At 40.8% G+C, this 21286-nt stretch overlaps 1 protein-coding gene and 1 long non-coding RNA gene across 5 annotated transcripts in view; both read left to right on the top strand.

Annotated features, from left to right (window-relative positions):
• PAK5 (p21 (RAC1) activated kinase 5) overlaps positions 1-16005 on the top strand; it is a 319504-nt gene extending 303499 nt beyond the window's left edge. For all 4 annotated transcript variants that reach the window (XM_082428216.1, XM_082428217.1, XM_082428218.1 and 1 more), the window contains 3 exons: positions 9235-9360; positions 11456-11590; positions 13689-16005. In XM_082428216.1, coding sequence (XP_082284342.1) covers positions 9235-9360; positions 11456-11590; positions 13689-13844 — 417 coding nt within the window. In that variant the 3' untranslated portion in view covers positions 13845-16005. The remainder of the gene's footprint in view (positions 1-9234; positions 9361-11455; positions 11591-13688) is intronic.
• The window catches only part of LOC309644516, a 578167-nt gene that overhangs the window by 342749 nt on the left and 214132 nt on the right, over positions 1-21286 (top strand). The window lies entirely within an intron of this gene.

Raw genomic sequence — 21286 nt, 5'->3', positions numbered from 1 at the left:
CTACCAAAAGTAAAATAGATAGCTAGTGAGAAGCAGCTGCATAGCACAGGGAGATCAGCTTGGTGCTTTTTGACCACCTAGAGGGATGGGATAGGGAGGGTGGGAGGGAGGGAGATGCAAGAGGGAAGAGATATGGGAACATATGTATATGTATAACTGATTCACTTTGTTATAAAGCAGAAACTAACACACCATTGTAAAGCAATTATACTCTAATAAAGATGTTAAGAAAAAAAAAAGTTATTTTCGCATTCTCACATGACTCTGAGAGTTGGCTGGGCTCAGCCAGCCAGTGCTGCTCTGACTTGTTAGACGGTGCAGCTAGAAATCTTCCTCAGGCATATGTCAGGAACGTAGTGCTGACTGTTGTCTGGATGCTCAGCTGGAACTGTCCACCAGAACACCTACCATGTGGCCTTTCCGTGTGGCTTTCCTTACAGCATGGAGGCTGGATTCCATGAGTGAGTGTCCCAAGAAAACAGGGTAGAAGTATGGCATTTTTATGACCTCAAAGTCACATAGTGTCACTTTTACCATGATCACAGCCCTTTCAGATTCAGCGGGAAGGAACATGAAACCCTCCTGAGTAGGAGGAGAATTGAATCACATGTCAAGAAGATCTCATGGGCTGGACAGTATCATTGTTGGCATTTTTGGAAATATTGTCTGTCACATAAGGTGTGCTGTTGGGAGATGTTCAACATCATCAGCCCTTAGAGAAATGCAAATTAAAACTATGAGATATCGTTACACACCTATAAGAATGGCTAAAATGAAAAATAGTGATAACACCACTAATTCGTACAATGCTGGTGCAAATGTAAAATGTAGAGCCACTCTTGAAAAATAGTTAGGCAATTCCTTTCAATACTGAAAATGGGCTTACCATGTGACAAGCAATCTCACTCTTAGGCATATATTCCAGAGAAATGGAAACTTATTTCCACACATAAACTTGCACACACATGTTTATGGCAGTTTTAGTCACTGTAGTCCCAAACTAGAAAATACCTAAATGTCCTTCAGAGGGTAAATGATTAAATAAACTATGGTGTATTTATACCAGGGAATACTACCCAGACAAAAAAAGAAATGAATGAGTGACACATGCAAGAACTTGGATGAACCTCAAGGAAATTATGCTGAGTGAAAAAAAAGTCAACCTCAAAAGGATACACACTACATAATTCCGCTTATGTAACACCTGCGAAATAATGTAATTATAGAGATGTACAGCATATTAGTGCTTGCCAGGGGTTAGGGATTGGAAGTGTGTGGCTATATAGTGGTAGCACCATCACCTTATGGTGATGGTACAGTCGCATATCTTGATTTGTGACGGTGGTTGTGCAAGACTACAATGTGATAAAATTACAGAGTACACACACATATACACACATACACACTACATACACAAATGAGTTCATGTATAACTGATAAAATCTGAGTGAGCTCTATGGACTGTACCAACATCAATTTCTTGGTGTTGATATTGAGCTACAGTGCATAAGATGCTAATGTATAGGGAGGACTGTATGCACATTTCTTTGTAACCTCCTATGAGCCTATATATAGTATTTCAAAATAAAATATATTTTTTTAAAACAGTGAATTGCTCAGGTTTAAAAGGATAAGTCCTTTCTGGCCTCTTCGAAGACTACAAGGGAAATTATTTGCTATCAACTGAAAAGAAACCGTTCACTCTTTCCATGATAGAAATAATATCTAGTGAGTCACTAATTTGTGTTAAGCAGAGGTGTTTAAGGAGTGGTGTTTAGGGTTTGAAAGGGAAAATAAATAACATGTCATAGAGTGGTTTCAAGAATTACATGAAGTAATTAGTATAAAACCATAAGAGGTAAACCAGGTACACGGTAGATGCTCAGAGTGAAGGCAATACCCCTGCCCTTACAATTAAGGGTTGAGTAAATTCCTCCACGATTTTTCCTTGGCCTGGGGCTTGCATTTAAGAGATGATACTTAGGGACCACAAGGCAGTGAGTGACTAACTTTTATCAAATTCATTGGCTGAAATGGAATTCAAACCCATGACCTCTTAAGCCCAATGCATCTATTAAAAAGAGGCATTTACAAGTAATCTTTATGGTTTTTCTTTTTACTGTAAATTGGTTGCCACACTTTAAGAATTAGGAGATTTCACATAAAATTTCAGATTCCTGTCTCCCTTGAAAAAAATCAAAGTGTCTGGCAACACTGTGCCTGACTTCACACATGGCAGTAATGGAGGTGGTGTGATGAGGGTGAATAGCACTACAGTGCAAATGTTGCTGGTGCCCCACCCTTATCTTCCCATTTCAGTGCTCGCTAACTCCACCTCCAAATGCCACCACCTGCATCTCTTTGCCTGGGGACTTCTCTGGCTATTGTAGTCTGCTCTTCCAGCACAAAGCAGGTTAGAAATTCCAGGAAATTAACATTCGTGCTTCCCAGGAGCAGCCCTGAAAAAGTGATGGGAGTTGGTGTATAAATACCCCAGCTCTCTCGTCTTTGGATGGAATAGCTCTGAGGCACATGTTCTACACAGTCTCCCAGACGTCCTCAGCAGGATTAAGCTCTAGTTCCCATGGTGGTAACTTGCTTGCTGATTAACCCTTGACTGACTGCCTTCCCTTCCCTGTTATACTTCCCCATTTCACTGCTAGTGTTTCCTGTATCTCCCGAATAAATGACTTACACTGAATCCTTGTCTCAGCATTTTCTTCTGGGAGAGGGGGGCCCAAACTAACATAGCACCCAGAAATAATAAATATGTTTGTGCCCTTTCTCCCACAGGATTTGAAGGGAGGGTTAAAGGATAAATAAGGGGCCATAGATGGGCAACCAGAGCCTATGAGTGTTCCACACCTTCTCTACTAGGCCCCTGACAATCAGCTGGAAGTTAGTGTCTCTTTACCAGGGGCGTGTGCCCCTAGTTTTCCATTGTCTCCACTGGCTCATTTAATTCATTGGTATTATTGGGTTGGCCAAAAAGTTCATTCGGGTTTTTCCATTAGATGTTACCGGAAAACCAGAACAGAATTTTGGCCAACCCAATATTTTCCTGGCTCCTTTAGCCATTTGAATTTTGTTGTCTCTCAAATTGCTAGAATTGTACAATTAGAAGAAAACCTGAAGATTATCTCCCAGAAGTTCTTCTTAAATAGAGACTTGGGCATATTAAATAGCTTGCTTAAATTCATTCCTTTCCAGTAGTCTCTGAGATACACCCAAACACTCCCTCCACAGAAGTTATTTTCTAATGCAGGGAACACAGAATGAAAAGTCAGAAGACCCCAGGGTTGAGTTCACTGCTAAAACTGTCACATAGTCTTTGGCAAGTTCCTACCGCTCTCTGTGCTGTGCCAAATGGCAGAGGGGCTGGCTGAGGCCTCTAGGCCGTTTCAGCTCAGCCGCTATGATGGCTTCCCTCTCCTCTAGGGTTTGGCTGCTGAAGAAGTGGGTCTTCAGCTGGAGGCACCATCATCAGTCTGGCCCCTTCTATTACTTTGGTTCCTTTGTCCCTGGGTTATTGCTCTTCTTAAAACAAGTTCGCAGACTTTAGTGAGCATCACAACCCCTGGAGACCTTGGCAAAAAACAGATTCCTGGGCCCTTCTCTCAGAGATTCTGATTCAGTCCGGCTGGATGTATCTCTGAGCAATTTCAACAATGGTAATTTTACCATTGCCTTATAGGAAGCACCCAGGAACCAGGCACAAAAACATCCATCTTTCTGCCTTAGCAAAAACCTGGAGCAGATGGAAGAATTATTTAGAGCATATGCAATTTACAAAACGAGGGTTTTACATTTTATTTTACACCTGTAGCTATCTTGTGGGTAGATTCTCTTTTGCTCCTCCTCTTCAGAATTTTTGTGGGGCCCCTTACTCCTAGCCGGGTTGCATTGAGATGGGTAAGATCTCAGGTTTAAGTAGCAGCTTTGTCTGACCTCTGAGCTCTAGTTCCTTGACTGGCTGCTGTGGAACCAGCTACATCTCCTCTTAGGGGGCGGGCAACATGCTTGCTTCAGTTCTCTTAGCCTAACTGCATTAGTGAGACAAAGGTGGTTTCCTAAGTACCCGCGTTGTACAATCTTATCTAAAATAAGGCTCAGCTTAAAGTCTATGTGATTTGCTTTGTGTGTGTGTGTGTGTGTGTGTGTGTGTGTATGTGATTTGCTTTTAATAACTGCCTACAATGCTTTATTATACTCATTACCTGAGTTCTTATTATCTACTTGCAGATTTATTTGGACGAATGTTGTGTGCAATTATGTTCTTTTAGAAAATTGTCTCTTTTATGTACTTGGATGAGTAAAAAAATCATGCAAAAGCACTTATACTCCTACAAGAGAAGAACAGGCCTGGCTTCCAAGTGTTGAGTTTCAATTTCTCATTTTATATTTTGTCACGGAGATAATTATTAGTCTGTCAGGTTTGGTATCTTTTTTTTAATGTCTGGAAAAAGAAAGCCACACTAGAGATATTGAAATTAAAACTGCCAATACCAAAATGCTGATACATTCACCTCCTGAATCATTCAGGTTTCTTAATTTTACAGGTAAACAAAATATATTGACAACATTGTTCCTCCTTTACTATCTGTGTCATAGGGTTGCAAACTTACTCAGGCTTGAGCTTTGGAAATAACCACACACTCAAACACACACACACACACACACACAACTAACCTCGACTTCTTCACAAAGCCCCACTGACTAGAATTTTTTCTAAACTCTATTTTAATTCAGTCTATTAAATTTAGTCTGCTTAAATAATTTAAACATTGTCTATCAGAGTTCAGACACATTATTGTAACGTTAAACTGATACCTTTAAACCCTCAGTCTTTCAGGTTTGGCCACCACCTGCTCCTTCTTTCCACCTCCCACCCCCATCTTCCTCAGGATGGAGACAAATGTGGGTTATGGGACCTCCGGGTGAAGGAGATACGATCCATCTTCTTGTTCCTCGCTGGTCCCTGCCTTGGCATGACAGCCTCTTCTGCTACCTGGACTCATGACCAGTGAGCATTAGCTGGTCCCATCAGCTGCTGGTCTTTTCAGGAAGAGGCTTCTCTGCAGTATTTTACTCCAGCCTCTTTCCTCAAATCTTGAAAGCTATCCTTGAGACTGCCTCTCATGTCAACCATAGCCTTGTGCCTATGGTTCCTTCACTGAGATTTGGAGGAGCTTCGGGAGCCCTGCATACCACACAAAGGCCATGGAAGCCAGTAGCATTGCCTCAAGTTCATTTCCACCCACTCTGTTGTGCCATCTCTCCATGGAGGCCATGTTGGGCATAGCCGAAGCTGATGTGCAGTTGGTATTCACCAGTGTATCTATACCCATTGTTGAAATGTTGCAATATTCTCATGCTTGTTGGTTAATAGTCACGTTTCCAGTCATTGGAGTATTATCCCCCATGACCCCAGCCCTTTACCAGGACCCGCCCTTGCTCATTAAGGATGGTAATGCCCACAGGATAACTCCAGAACAAAGCTCAACTTTATGTCTAGATTCTGATTGGTCTAGATGAATCTGGTTATTAAATATTTTAAATATTACCTCTGAACACAGATGCATGTGGCTTCTCCTCTCCCTTGTTTGTGTGAGGATGTATGCTATTCAGATATTTCTGAAGCGCACCACCCTCTGCTCGGGGTGGTAGGAAATAGTGTATAATAAAGAGTTGGGGCCTGACATAAGTTACTGCTCTTTGTCCTCTTCTGCAAATAATACTTGACTAAAAGGGATGGACTGCAGGGCTTTCACTTCTCAGAATTGTAGATGCCTTTTACAATAGGGCAGCAAGGATTATGGACCAGCTACCATGGCCATAAGGCACTCTTCTTTCTTTTTTAATGTATTATTCTTTTCTTTTTTTGGCTGCATCGTGCAGCTTGTGGGATCTTAGTTTCCCAACCAGGGATTGAACCCGGGCCCCAACAGTGAAGGAGCCAAATCCTAACCACTGGACTGCCAGGGAATTCCCAGGGCACTCTTCTTTATACCACATGGAAATTCTGTGATCTGACACATCTGGGCTTGATTCTTGATATGCCAAGCAATTGAGAAAAATCATCTCTCTGTTAAACCATCTTTCTCTAGCATTCCATCTGGTGCAATCCAAATTGAAGGAGTCCCATCCCAAACAACACCCTACTAGTCTTGACCTGATTAGAGAGCAGATCATGAACAAGGAAATGGAAAAAGAAAAAATAATAATTTCCAAAACATTACCTCCATTTCATCTGTGTTAGAACTTTGATTCTAGAAACACTTGTCTTCAGTAAGTCAATGATGGTTTCAGAGGGAGCACCAATGTGTTTTCTATCATGTGATCTGTTGTCCCATGTATGTATGTATGTATGTATATATATGTCAATATCAGATAATATCAATCTAGTAGCATGAGTTTTTTGAGTATCTACTGTTTTCTCAGCCTTTAAGGAAAACAGCGAGGCTTCACAATTAAAAGGCAGAGCTATTGTCCCTGAGCAATGTCATTTCTAGCTGAGGGAAAAACTCAGCATCAGAAAACAGTTCAAGATTAAATGAATGCTAAATTCTCTCAAATTTGGTGAGGGGAGAGATCAATATGGGTTCCTGAGAAAAATTCTGGAGGAATTGAGAAGTGATCAGGGCCTTGAAGTATCATTAAGCATTGAATATGCTTTCCAACTAAGATTAGGAAAAAGGCAAAGATATCCCCTCTCACCACTCCTTTTCAACATCATACTAGAAGTACTAGCTAATGCAATAAAACAAGAGAAGGAATAAAAGGTATACATACTGGGAAATAAGAAATAAAACTATCTTTGGTCACAGGTGACATGATCATCTATTCAGAAAATCTGAAAGAATCAACAAGAAAATCTAGAGCTAAAAAGTGATTATAACACGGTTGTAGGATATCTAGTTAATATACAGAAGTCAATCACTTTTCTATGTACCAGCAATACAAGTGGAATTTGAAATTAAAAACACAATGCCATTTACATTATCACCCTCCAAAACTAGATACTTAGGTATAAATCAAGCAAAATATGTACTACATCTATATGAGGAAAACTATGAAACTCAGATGAATAAAATAAAAAAAAAAACTAAATAAATGGAGAGATATTCCATTGGATAGGAAGAACTCAGTATTGTCAAGATGTTACTTCTTCCCAACTTCATCTATAGATTTAATGCAATCTCAGTCAAAATCTCAGTGAGTTATTTTGTAGATATCGACAAATTGATTCTAAAGTTTATATGGAGAGGCAAAAGACCAACATAATCATCAACACATATTGAAGAAGAAGAAGAACAAAGTGCAAGACTGACACTACCTAACTTTAGGACTTTCTGAGACAGTGTGGTATTAGCAAAGAATCGACAAATAGACCAACGAAACAGAATAGAGAGCCCAGAAGTAGACCCACATAAATAGAGTCAACTGATCTTTGACAAGGGAGTAAAGGCAGTACAACGGAGCAAAGATGGCCTTTTCAACAAGTGGTATTGGAACAACTGGACATCCATATGCCAAAAAAATGAATTTAGACACAGACTGTATAACCTTCGCAAAAATTAACTCCATGTGGAAACAAATACTCGATGGATGTATAGGTTTAGAATGAAGGAGACAAACCTGCATTAAGCCTGGGAGGAAAAAGAGTATCTAGCAAGAGCACCTAAAAAGAGAAGAGGTGAGAGTTGGGAGCCAAACTCCTAGAAGCCCCAGTATTTAAGTGTGGGCAGCAGAGATAGAGCCAGAAAAAAAGTTTGAAAAACATTCAGAGAGGTATCAAGAGAATCAAGGGAGAATTTGTGCCTTAGAGACTATACCTTTGATCTATGGAAATTTTAACTTCAAATGGCCATTCTGAACCATTGCCAACCAATGCCTGAATCATTGATTTTGTTTTGTTTTGTTTTGTTTTCATTTAATGTATTCTGTCATCACCAATAATCCTAAGTGGCAATCCTTTTCAATGAGGCTATCTGAAGTTCAGACCAGGTCACCATGAACAGGAACCAAGCCTCCCAGAAATAAACTGAATCCTGGTCACCTAGAATATATAAACTGGCAGTGTGCCTGAGGGTGCAGTATGTTCCTAAGAGTATTCTTAAAGGCTCTGGGCAAGAAATTTCAGGGTGTTTTTCTTTTTGATGACCTCTAACGTAAATAACATATATGTATATTGGGTAATTAAGATGACCACCTTGTACCCCTGGTAACTAATTGCTCACACCCAGTTTCTATGCCCACATTTCCACTTGCATTGATATTCACATTGGCAACTTCAATTGTCCTGAGCAAAGGAGGAAAACCAAAAGAAAAGGAGAGCCAGTAAATTGTTATCTCAGCATCCTTTATAAATGGGGCCTTGCAATAATTGAAAAATAGAAATGAGGTTGGTTATTTGAATCATCTCACTTAGAAATCTTAAGTGAAATCTTAAGATCTTACTTAGAAATCTAAATGTCTTTGGCACAAAAAAAAACCCCTAAATTGCAGCAGTTTGTAGAAAACTCGTGTTGAGAATAGCAGTTTACTTACACTAAAGCATCATCTCTTACATTAAATGAAAGTAGTAGGTTTGAATTTTAATAAATTTATTTTGGGTGTATTGTAAATTTTGGGGTTTCATAATTTTATAAAAGATACCAGCAGAAGGAGTTAAACATTTGCAAGTCAATCCTGCTGGAGCCATAAGAGGTTTTTTCACTAAAATGGATTGTACCTTTCCAATAAAAGGGTCTGATAGCCCCTCCTCTGGTATTTTCAAGGCCTATTAATAATGAGATGGTGATTTTGTTTTGAATTTGAAACTCTTTCTAATTTCTACATCTCGAAGCCAGTATTTTTTTAAATTTATTGAAGCATAGTTGATTTACAATGTTGTGTTAGTTTCTGGTGTACAGCAAAGTGATTCGGTTATACATGAATATAAGAGTTTGCATCTGCTAATCCCAAACTCCCAGTCCATCCCTCTCCCACCCCCACTCCCCCTTGGCAACCACCAGTCTCTTCCCTTTGTCTCTGAGTCTGTTTCTGTTTCGAACATAAGTTCATTTGTGTCATATTTTAGATTCCACATATAAGTGATTTTGTATGGTATCTGTCCTTCTCTTTCTGAATTTCTTCACTTAGTATGATAATCTCTAGGTCCGTCCATGTTGCTGCAAACGTCAGAGCCAGTATTTTTAAATTGTTAGTTTGTTGCATTCCTTTCCTTTTCAGATAAAGTTGTCTGACTTTGGTTTCTGTGCTCAAGTTTCCAAAGAGGTGCCAAAGAGGAAATCACTGGTTGGCACACCCTACTGGATGGCACCTGAGGTGATTTCTAGGCTGCCTTATGGGACAGAGGTAAGGGAGTGATGGTCATTGATGGGGAGTGGCAGGGTCTGGTTAGGCTCTGGGATGCAGGGGTTCTGAGATCGTTAATGACCACAGGAGATCAGGGTGATGACTTTTAACTCCACATTTGACCCCCATTCACTAGGCTTGTCACAGAGTAGGTTGTGGAAGAAGGGAGACTGGCCACCCCTGGGATATTTCCACAACATTGATCCAGGAGCGTACTTAGGTCCCAAGTTGACAGTGGGAGAGAGTCACTCAAACTATTATCTTACCCTCAGGGCCAGGCATGCACAAAGCGAGAAAATGCAACCTGAAAAGTGGCCGGAGACACACAAATGAGTAGGTGTGATGATTCAAAGGATAGAACGTCAGAGAAAGCTCCACAGGATTGGGGTTAATATTTGGATGAGAAATAATGTTTTCCTATAGGAAAATAATATATGAATATTGCAACATATTTTAAAATATGGCAAAATGTTTGTTTCCTCTGAAAAGGAAATAATCACTCATAATCTATCTTTTGTTTTTTGTTTTTTTAATCAAAAAATTTTTTTGATCTTTTTTTATTGAATGAAAGATTCTTTAACTTCTACAGTGCTTTACAATTTCCTAAAGTTTCACACACATGATTTCATATAATTCCATAATAACCTTCCCTTTTTAAAAAAATTCTCTATCCCTGTATTGCCCTTCCTCCTTTCCCTCTCCCCACTGGTAACCACTAGTTTGTCCTCTGTGTCCGTGAGTCTGCTTCTTTTTTGCTTTATTCACTAGTTTGTTGTAGTTTTTAGATTCCACAGGTAAGTGATATCATACAGTATTTGTCTTTCTCTGTCTGACTTGTTTCACTTAGCATAATGCCCTCCAAGTCCATCCGTGTTGCTGCAAATGACAAAATTTCATTCTTTTTTTATGGCTGAGTAGTATTCCATTGTATATATACCACATCTTCTTTATCCATTCGTCTGTTGATGGACACTTAGGTTGCTTCCATACCTGTTCATAATCTATTAAAGGACAAGGTTTGGATACATAAAACGAGGGGCCAGAAGTGGAGGAGGGCCTTCTAGGGGGAGAATAATGTGAGTAGAAGTTCTGAGACACACACACACTATACACACATACACACAGAGGCAAGGAGCTCATTTCGCCTGGGCACACAGTGTTTCCACACATTATGGTGCAGAAGGTGATCCTAAGAGAGGAGAAGCCTGCAGGTGGTGGCACAGACCAGTGAGCAAAGGAGAGTGGCAGAAGTTCAGTGGACTCTGCTCTCTTTCCCTGGTTTACTTGCCCTTGGATGAATACTCCACTTGTTTATCTCACTGTGGTCCCAAGAGCATCAATTCTCAGTGAAGGTCACTGTGTGGGTGAGAGCGGGAGTGCGAATAACTGATAAGAGGTGTAATGAGGCTGGGAGGAGGAGGCGACAGTGCCTGGGAATTTATAGCACGGCTGTGGCTCCTCCTTGTCCTGACTTCCCATTCTTTACCCAGAAAGGATTGCTTGTTGTCTCTCCCTTTCTTTCCCTCCATTCCCTGAACGTGGTTTTATAGATGATGGTTTTGTGCACACTGCTTCAAAGTGATAAAACACAAAGAAAAACAAAAAATACGGGGGCAAAGAACTATTTTTAAAAATCAAATTAATAAAAGAATCAGGATATATTGTGCTGTGCAATGTAGCTCTTTGGAGTTTGTTATGAATATGCCAAAAACTTTTCTTATTTTCGTATGGTTTAAATGCAACTTTCCTCTCCGTTTATAACATAAAACTTTGGATGGTTTTCACATCTGCCCTGTAGACCATGAATCACTCAAGTTAACAGGATTAAAAGAAAGTTCTAAACTTCAGAGTCTTAAGACATTCACGTGTATCTAATTGTCAGAATCTTCGTTGAAGTTGTATTTTAAAAGCAGACGAAGACCATTAGCAAACACTTGGTCACTCAACAATTCAGCCTATAAATATGAATTGTATATTTTGAGAGGTTACAAATCCCATATTAATTTATGAGTATGAATGAGTTGGGGTCCCTGACACATCCAACCTTTCAGAAGGTTCTCTTTGCCTGAGATAATCAGTGGGGTGTGCCTAACAGGTGGACATCTGGTCTCTCGGGATCATGGTGATAGAGATGATTGATGGCGAGCCCCCCTACTTCAATGAGCCTCCCCTCCAGGCCATGCGGCGGATCCGGGACAGTTTACCTCCAAGAGTGAAGGACCTGCACAAGGTGAGAAGCAGCATCCGTTGCTGAAGTTCAACATCGTTCTTCGATTTTTCTGTCTCTCTGTAGTTTTAAAGACTGGTATGTCTCATCCAGGAGTAGATCCTGGTTTATGGGCATGGACTTTGGAATTCGAGCTGCTTGCATTCAGAGCTCTGCTATTCTTGTTCACTCGCTTGGGCAAGTGAGTCAGCCCCTCCATCTCTGAAGCTCATCTGTAAAATGGGGTACACCTGCTCGTCTTTCATGAGGTTGGCTCTACTCTGCACTCCCTCCTTGAGAATCTATTGCATGCTGGGGACTGTTCTAATGGCCGGAATATAGCAGCTCAAAACCTCACGTTTCCTGACTCTCATAGAGGTTGCATTCTAGTTGAGGAAGCAGTTAATAAACCACACACAGATGGATGAATAAAATAATTTCAGAGAGTTGTACCTGCTATGAAGCGAATAGAACACTGTGATGTGATGGAAGGGGCCAGAGAGGGGGCTGGGAGCTAGTACTGGCTGAGGGGTGAAGGAGGCCCTGTCAAGGGACTGGAGCCTGATTGGAAAGAAGGAGCTAGTTATGCAAAAAGATCTGGGAGAAAAATGTCCCAGGCAGAGGGAGGAGCAGGGTGAAGACCCTCAGCCAGAGCAAAGTGGGCACAGGGAAAGGGTGAGGCATGTCAGAGGGTAGGCAGGGGCTAGATTGTGCAGGGCAAAGAGCAACATGGTTAAGGGACCAAGTAGGGTCTTTCCTGTTTTCCAAAGATTGTCAAGTAGGGCCAAGCTCAGAACATATGATGCTAAGTCAAAGAACTGCCACTGTGGGGGCCATCAGTGGGGGCAGAGCTTGCTGAGAGGTGCCGTCTCCACAGATCAGCTCTATAAATGCTGACCCCTCCCGTCCGCCTCCTGACAATAAGAGAGGGAGTGAGGCTGCCTTAGGTGAGGGGATAGTTTGTAATGGTTGCTTCTCCTCTTCCCTCACCCCTAAACCTTAGGGAAGAGCCCCAATAGAATCACTCATATAGGTTGTGTGGATCTACCAAAAAGATGGGAGACTGCTTGAATTGAACAGGAGATTGAAATTTGTACTGCATTGGACTGGGTTTAAGTAATAAAAAGTGGCTAAAATAGTATGGTCTCAAATAGTCCCACACCCAATACGAAGGAGTGTGATGTTCTTCAAAGTCACAGACAAGAGCAGCTTTCATCCTAATGGTCAAAAACTGGAACCCTTCCAAGGTTGTTTCCCAAAGGGATAAGTGATATGTGGGATGATTTAGCAGTGAATACTACACAGCAATGCAAAGGAGGCAGCTTTTGCCACACACATCAGGGATGCATCTCACAGACACGATGTCAAGTGAAAGCAGCCAGAAAGAGAAGGGTTGACAGCCAATGACTCCATTTCTATAAAGGACAAAAGCAGGTAAAAATTTATCTTATCAGAATTCAGGATAGTGGTGACCCTTTGCAGGGAGACAGGTATTGATTGGAAGGGGGGTGAAGGGAGAGATGTTCTATATTTTGATAGGGGTTGGGAATATATAGGTGTAAATATGTGTTTAAAAAAACTACTGTAGAACATAAACTTTTTACACGCTCGAATGTACGTTAAGCTATACCTCAAAAAGTAAATTACACGAAATTAAAGGAAAAATGCTGTCTGTGTCAGATATCCTTACAGAATTTTGTTTCTCTTCAAGAAAGGGATTCCACAAAGCCTAGATGGTTTCAGTGGTTACACAAAGAAAACTCATTCCATGTTGACACCATTGTTCATCAAACATGTGTGGCCAGCACCTATACACAGTAGGCACTTCAGAATAGCTGCTACTGTCACTATTATACCATTATTATTTTATTTAGTAAATATTCTTTGTCATACCATCATTTAATCCTATTATTTCAGACTTGAAGAAGGTAAGGAAAACAGCATATGTTAAGAAAGGCAATTCCTGCTTTTGCTTCCATAACCTCTTTCTCCTCAAGCTGACATTCTGGAATTTGATGTTGTTGATAGAATGACTTTCCTGGGAATTCGCTGGGAACCCATTTAAGGGAACTGGGTTGGGTGTCTGTATTAGTCCTCAAGATGGTATCTTGCGTTTTCACAGGTTTCTTCAGTGCTCCGGGGATTCCTAGACCTGATGTTGGTGAGGGAACCCTCTCAAAGAGCCACAGCCCAGGAACTCCTTGGACATCCATTCTTGAAATTGGCAGGTCCGCCATCTTGCATTGTTCCCCTCATGAGACAATACAGGCATCACTGAGCAGAGGATTCATAGAGGTGACAAAGCTAGATGAGGACCTGAGAATAATTCAGGAGAACACAAGGAAACCAGATAACGTGTAACAGACCTGTATATTCCAGACCAGCTGATTGATGGGACGGTGTGATGACCGGCAGGGTTTGGCAGACCAGGGCATCTTCTTGTGTCTTAAACAGGCATCTCTCCACTAACAGCTGGTGTGGTCATTTGGAACACGGCTTTAATAAGTCATTATTATATTTTTCAGCCTTTCATCCAGCAAATCAGAATGACTCAGTACAAACTCCGTTATGATATATCCTAGCCACATGCAGGGTAACGCACAGGATTTTCTATATTGAAAGAATACTTTTCTGGCAAAAAAAAGAAAGGATAACAAAAAGCACTTTTTTCTTAATGGTAGCAGTGTAATGTATTTTGCAATGAATTTGTAATTTTTCTGTACAATAGTTTTGATAATTTATAGTACTTTGATGTCACGTAGCCATTGTATCAGTTGAAGTAATACCTGTTTACTAGCAAGAGTATGAACAAAGTCTTTCCTACTTTTTTATCCCTTTCAGAGAACCAACAATTCTTTAGGAACTTTGAATACTGAATGACTCTCAGTCACCGTCAGCTTTAGTAGAATATCTTTCTTATCTTAACAAGTGTCTTATGTGATGGAAGAAGACTTAAGAGTGATGGTGATGGGGGTGCACATTCCATTTATCCAACCAAAAATAATACAGTACAATAAAATGTGAGCCACAGTATACCACCAAAAGTACTCCTTGGGAGAAAGCTAAATATTCTGAAAAATCACATTTTCCTTCAAGCCTATTAGTAGCAAACCATCTTTTGCACAGTAGGATGTTTTCCCTAGTACCCTCTCTTAAAGGGGTACGATGTCCCCTTGGGGCCAAATTTCCCCTCCAAGGAACAATTTTAGTGCTAGGATCATGTGATGTACTTGTAGGAGGCTGTGAGCTCCACGTCCTACTCCTACGCCATCTTGATCCGACAACTCAGTGCTAGGATCATTTGGACTCCGTTCCCCAAACTGAATGTTTCAAGAAGGCTGTGAGAATTCCAGTCTCACAAAGGGAAAAAAGAAAGAAGAGGGCAAGATGTTTGGTTTTGTTCGTCACTGTTTTTAAAACTCTGTGTGCTAGCACACCAAACTCTTGTCTGTAATTTACCTTCGTCGCTATTGTTTCTGTATCATACTGGAAGTCTGGATTCTAGAGAATTAATTAGGAAGCGGAGATTTTCCCGGGTGTGACCTGAATTCAGTTGTGACCATGTTCTGTGTTTCCGACATAGGAGTTGTGCTGCTGACTAGATCTTCTTGAATGTTGATAAACACGAATGACTACTACAATACATTTTGTGTTGCTTGTTGGATGAATTTGCATGTTAACTGTAGGCCAATATAGATTTGCCTTTAAAACTCTGGAAAAGCTACATAGTCATCATTAGTTTCTATTACTTCTGCATCCAACGAAAGCCATTTTTTACCAAACTGGAAAACCAGAGGCTTTTCTTAATTTCACATACTGTAACGAATATGAATTTAAAATTGTGAAAATGCTCTGGTTGCTCTAAGCCTAATTAAGAATGTTTGTAATTAATAGGTTCCTAATTATTTATTAAGGTTAAAAAGGAAAATAAAGGCATAAAATGACCTTCTACTGATTAGATTTTCAGTTTTTCCCTAAACTGGAAATGCCTCATTATAAATAGGATCTATAATTTTGTTTCATAAAACACAACAAATCAATGTTTTATGTAAAATATTAAAATATTAATATAAGTATGTATGAATGAAAATAATCTAAATCCAGAAAATGGCAGTCCTAAAAGTTCATGGAACAGATTGTATTCATTTAACCAGGACTATGTAGAAATAGAAAGGAAAGAAAAAAAAAATCTTTTCTTAACCAGAGAAAATATTAAAAACCATTGCAGAAAATAGTGGATTTTGGATTCCAAACATTTTTGACAGTGTAATAGAAATTTTTCTGTAATTTTCTTATCACTGCCTCTTTTTTAAAGTCTTCACTGAATTTACCAAAAGTTACTGTAGCTTAAAAGGTTGTGTGAGCACTAACTATTGGCAGAAACTGCACTTGCAAATAAAAATAAATGTTTGCCTTTTTTCCCATCGTGTTATTGGAAACTCTGGTAATTTCCTGAATTTGCTTCTTGAATAGCAAGAATGGTGTCTTTATGATCTTGGGGAATGCAAATGAGTTGCTATAAAATTATGTGTAATATCATGTTGACATGAAGCAAAGATAAATATTCCCATCCCCACAGGTTACAAGCAGTGTAAGACTATGATGTAGATACCACTACTGAGAAAAAAACAAAAAAAATTAAATTCTGGAAGGCCAAATTCAAGGAAAGCCAGATTCATGGCTAAAGATTCCTACTCTGCTGTTCCAAAGATGATGAACTGATCTGAATGCTTTTACCCATGAAAGATATAAAAAGGAGATTGTTCTGGATTAGAGAAGTTCTCTGGTAGACTGGAAGAAAATGTTGGGCCCCCTCCTCCTGTTTGGGTGACAAGGGAGACATTAACATTTATCCCATGAAGTTGAGAGTGATACTGGCAAATAAAGAGTTCATTTCTCATCTGGAAATTTCAGAAAGTGAGAACCCTCAGGAAATAGCCTCAGATAGCAGGATGAGACCTCCTAATAGTAGTATATTGTGTGCCAGGGAAGAGAAAGATGAAGGCAACCTTCCCCAGGCAGGTCCCTGAAGCCACTGGAAGGCACAGAAGAATACACTAATTTCTTCTGCTTACGACGGTGCATAGAGAGAGAGTAGGGAACACGGCAACCACTTAACTAAGTAATGGGGTGATGCCCAACTTGAAGAGTGCTTTGGAGGTATGCACCATGGGGGTAAACAAAGGGAAATATGGCTGCTTTTCTACAGTGGGCAGGGTCAGGGAGGAGCTGAACCTTACTCTAAAAACCACATATATCATCTACACCACGCCACTCTAAAAGCAGAGGCTGTAGTCTTCAGGTGGACACAAATGAAACTCAGGCATCTCCTCTTCCTCAACAGCATTTCCAAGGCAGCTGACTGCAGTCAGCTGGGTTACTGGAATCTCTCTTCCCCACAGCTCCCCAGAGGTTTGAGCCAGGAGTTAGTCTGAGACTCCATGATTTGAGGGAGGGACTCAGAAGAAAGAAAGGGAGGGTAAGAAGGCACACCTTGTCCCCTGCCACTGCCTATCCACTCTACTTCTATCTCTCTGATACAAGTTTAGCTCAAGCAAAGGGGAGGGGAGATATTTTGATTTTGAATGAGATTGATTTTTTTTAATGGATTAGGCAGATGGAATCAGTCTGAGTTATGGTTGTGTCCCCATTACCCACTGGGACAAACACACTCAGTAGCAATTACTAGAAAAATAAAATCATTCCATGAAGTTATCAACTCAATGAGTTCAGACTCGTTGGGCAAACCGATCAAGTGAATGTCACTGTGTCATCAAAGAAACGGTAATGAGATTCCAGGCAGAGAAACGATTGATTTGGTCTGAAGCAGCTACAAAATGTACAAGCAGGAGCAGTTCTGTGAAAGTGACACGATACAGTACAAATCCAAATTGTGCAGCAAACCCATCAACGTAAGCCTTGAAATGTGTGCATTTTGAGTTAAGTGAATAGATGACCTTAGTGTGGGTTCTGCCAAAAGGAGAACCTAAGACAGACACACAAGTACTTCCTGGAAGATGATCCCAGGAAGCTCATTCAACATGGCAGAGTAGAGACATGAGACCAAGAGGGACAGAAATTTGAAAAACAGGTGGGTATTAATGAATGGGTCACCACTATGGGTGCCTGGGGCTCAGTCCCACTGGAGACCTTCTGGGAGAGATGTTCCAGAATCGTCCTTCTAGCAGTGAAGTGGCTGGGGCATTTATCCACCATCTCCTGTCCCTGGTTTGTTGAGAGTTGCATCTAGGGCATCATCCCCCAGAATGTCCATCTTGCCCTGTACGTGGGCAAAGTTTGTTCCCTCCAACTAAGAGGGAGGGAGACACGGGGGGCCGTGGGCATGTACAGAAACTGTCAGCAAATGAGCTCCAGGAAGGACCGAGGGAACATGGGTGGGACCCCAGCAATGTCTCCTACATAAATAAATCTGATGAAGGATAAAAAGGGGACTTGACAAAGTCTGAGGGTTCCTGATTTCTGAATCAAAATATACTATTTTAAAAGCAAAGGGATTCCTTATCCTGAAAGGTTTGCCCACATAGCAACTGCTTTGATAATTATGCTTCATCATCATTGGCAGCATTTTGAAAAAAAATTAAAGCTAAAAAGGACTTCAAGGTCACATATGGTCCACCTTAACTGAGCCTAACCAAGTCCCCAACAACTTGTTCAATGACAGCACATGAATCATGATACCTAAATACACCACACACACACACACACACACACACACACACACACACACACACACACACACACGAGTTCTATTCCATGAGGGCAGGGATTCTTACCTATTTCATTCACTGATGTCTCCCCAGCACCCAGACCAGGGTCTATAAAACACAAGATCGGTACTAACAAATACCTATCTCAGTCACATAAGCCTTTGTGACCTTCCCCAGAAGACAACCTGACAGGTTCCGTCACTTTAAATGACAACTGAAGTAGCCATCAGCCCTGGAGTTCTTAGCCTAATTTTGCACCCTGGAACCTCTTGGCTGTCTGACGCCTATGGAGTCCTCAGAAAAATGTTTTAAAATGCATAAAGTAAAATACATAGGCTTACAAAGGAAACCAATTAAAGCATAGTTATCAAAATATATTTTTTAATGTTATGGTTATAATGCATTAAATAACAAGATCTGTGATGGGTCTAATAACTGCCATAATTTCAAATAAGGAATATAAATGATTTTTGGAGGTATCTCCAACAAGTATAATGTGGTAATTTCTGCTGATGACCTATACTTAGGTCCTGCTTATACTATGGTGGTTTGGTGTCTATGTTCATAATTGAAGGAGATGCTACCTTTCATTTGAGGTTAGTAAAACTGAAGGTATAGTTTTTTTCTCATCCAAATTCATGGACTCCAACCATCTCCCCGACACCCCCAAACTGACAACCTCCTGAGCAGTTCACTGGGCTGGGGATGGAGAGAATCCTTGCATAGAAACATACTCTGAATTCAAAATAAACTGACACAGAAAACTGGATGCCAGATAAAACAAACAAACAAACCCTGCATTAGTCTTTTTGGGTCTTTCATGAACATGTATGGCAGGTAAAATTTGAACACACATTTTAAGAAGGATGCTAGAAAAATATCATTAGTAATACCTCTTATGGAGCATTTCCAGTGTTCCAGGTGCTGTGCTAGGGACTTAAATGTACTATCATGCATCCTCAAAAAACTTTGCAAGGAGAGGGCAGTGAACTCCATTTTCAGATGAGAAAATGAGCACAGAGAAGCCCAGTAATTTGGCTAATGTTGCAGGTAGGCTGATAGCAAGGGCTTTTTTAACCAGAAGTTGTCATACCGCTAAATCAGAATTACCTGAAGAGAGCAAGTAGTCAGAATACCAATTCTAGGGTCTCACCATAGAGATTCTCAATCATTGGGTTGATGCCGTAGAACTGACATTTTTCAACGACCCCCTGAGATGATTCTGATGCAGGCTGCTTGCAAACTGCACTTTGAGACACACATTGAAAGCTGTGTCTGTCTGGTTCAGGTTGCTTGGGTGTTTGTTCCAGGGAGGTGTCTGTGCCCAGTGCTGGTTTGGACTACACTCCCCTGTAAACAACCCCAGTGCACGCACTGCCTGCTACCTCCACCAGGCGCTGCAGGTCATTCCTTCCATCTTCCTCCCACTTCTCCATTCTCATATCTCTGCTGTCTCCCCCATCCATGTGACTTTGCCAAGCTTTTGTTAATGGAAAGATTAGAATTGGTGAGAAAAGAGTGGTTATAGTTTAGAGGGCTTTCTTGGCCTGGGGAACAGTCTTCCCTGTTCCCTGAAGCAGCTTCACTGGGAGTTATTTGCCGAGAATGGGGGAACCCTGCAAAGAACCACGCTCAGAATTGAAATCAAACTCCTCCTTCCCCCAAAGAAACATGCATACAGTTCATCCAGCCTGGCTTTTCCAGGCCAGCAGAGCAGCAACCAGAAACAGCATCCTTTTGTGCCCAGAGGCGTTTGTGTTTAAAACTCCAGTAAAAAAGAAAAATGACAGTTATAGGGGTAATTGAGCATCTGTGGATTATCTGTTTGTTTTCTTTCCCATCTCTGAGCTTGGGAAACAATGCAAATAGACGAGCCACCCCCCAGCTTGTTCCTGCTGCAGGAGCCTCCGTGAAATGCAGGACAATGACAATGAACATGAGTCATCCCTCTGGGCACCTTGCCTTGTCCACCCATAGACCACTGGCCCTGCCCTCATCAGGAGGCCCCCTTTTATTCTGCTTAGTTGATGATGAAGATAAAAAGGGGCTAAGAAAAAATAAGGCGAGGTTCATAGGAATAAGGCTGAACTTGAGACTTAATTTTAGGACTGCTAAATAAAGATGCCGCAATTAATAATAACAATAACAGCTGTAGTAATAAGGCGTTTTATACATACTGCATATCACAGGTGAAAAAAAAAATCACTCTTAATTTTGAGAATTAAGAAATTTGGATTCTAGAAAGATTTAGTTAGCTTAGACACAGGTACGTGGCCATATGGCAACACTTTGTAAAGCGCCAAGGCACTTTGTTCTGTTTAGAATGACGTGTGTGTATGCGTGTGTGTTTTCTTGTCTGTTCTCCCACTATAGACTCCCAGTTGTCGTTTACTACTGTACACTCAGCACTGAGCCTGCACTCAGTAGGTGCTCAGAAACTGTTTGTTGAATGAATGAATGACAATTCCAAAAATAGTAATGAGTCCTGTCTTGTGAAAGCAAAATTTTTAAAAAATATGAATTTACTTTTGTAAAAGTAGATTAAATTAAGTAAAGATGGAGTTTTCAGAAGTACGACTCAGAAAGCCTAAAAATGTTTTCTAAAGGGGTTACATCTAAGTGTCTGTTTCTCCCCAGATCCTTGGATGGTTCCAGATAAATAGGAAGTTTCCTAAAAATACATGAGATGCTAAAAAGGAAAGGGCTTGTCATATTTGGGGCGTGGGGGTGAGATGATCACAGATGACAGAAGGGTGGAGGACACGTGGGTGGGGTGGGGGTTGTCTGCCTCCACTGGCACCAAAGGCGTCTCTTTTTTCTTGTGCAACAGGCAACTTTCATGAGGAATCAGGGCTTGTTCCTCACTGACCAGGCAGACACTGAGAATAAGTCATGCAGGGAAAGACTGAGGTTGTCAGAGCAGCAAACAAATGGATAATAGGAGAGCAACTGGCTGATAGTTATCAAGATTTGCTGGTATAATGAACTTCGA

The sequence above is a fragment of the Balaenoptera physalus genome, assembly GCF_965194825.1.
Source record: "Balaenoptera physalus genome assembly, chromosome: 16".
NCBI lineage: Eukaryota > Metazoa > Chordata > Mammalia > Artiodactyla > Balaenopteridae > Balaenoptera > Balaenoptera physalus.
This window is presented reverse-complemented; position numbering and strand designations above follow the sequence as displayed.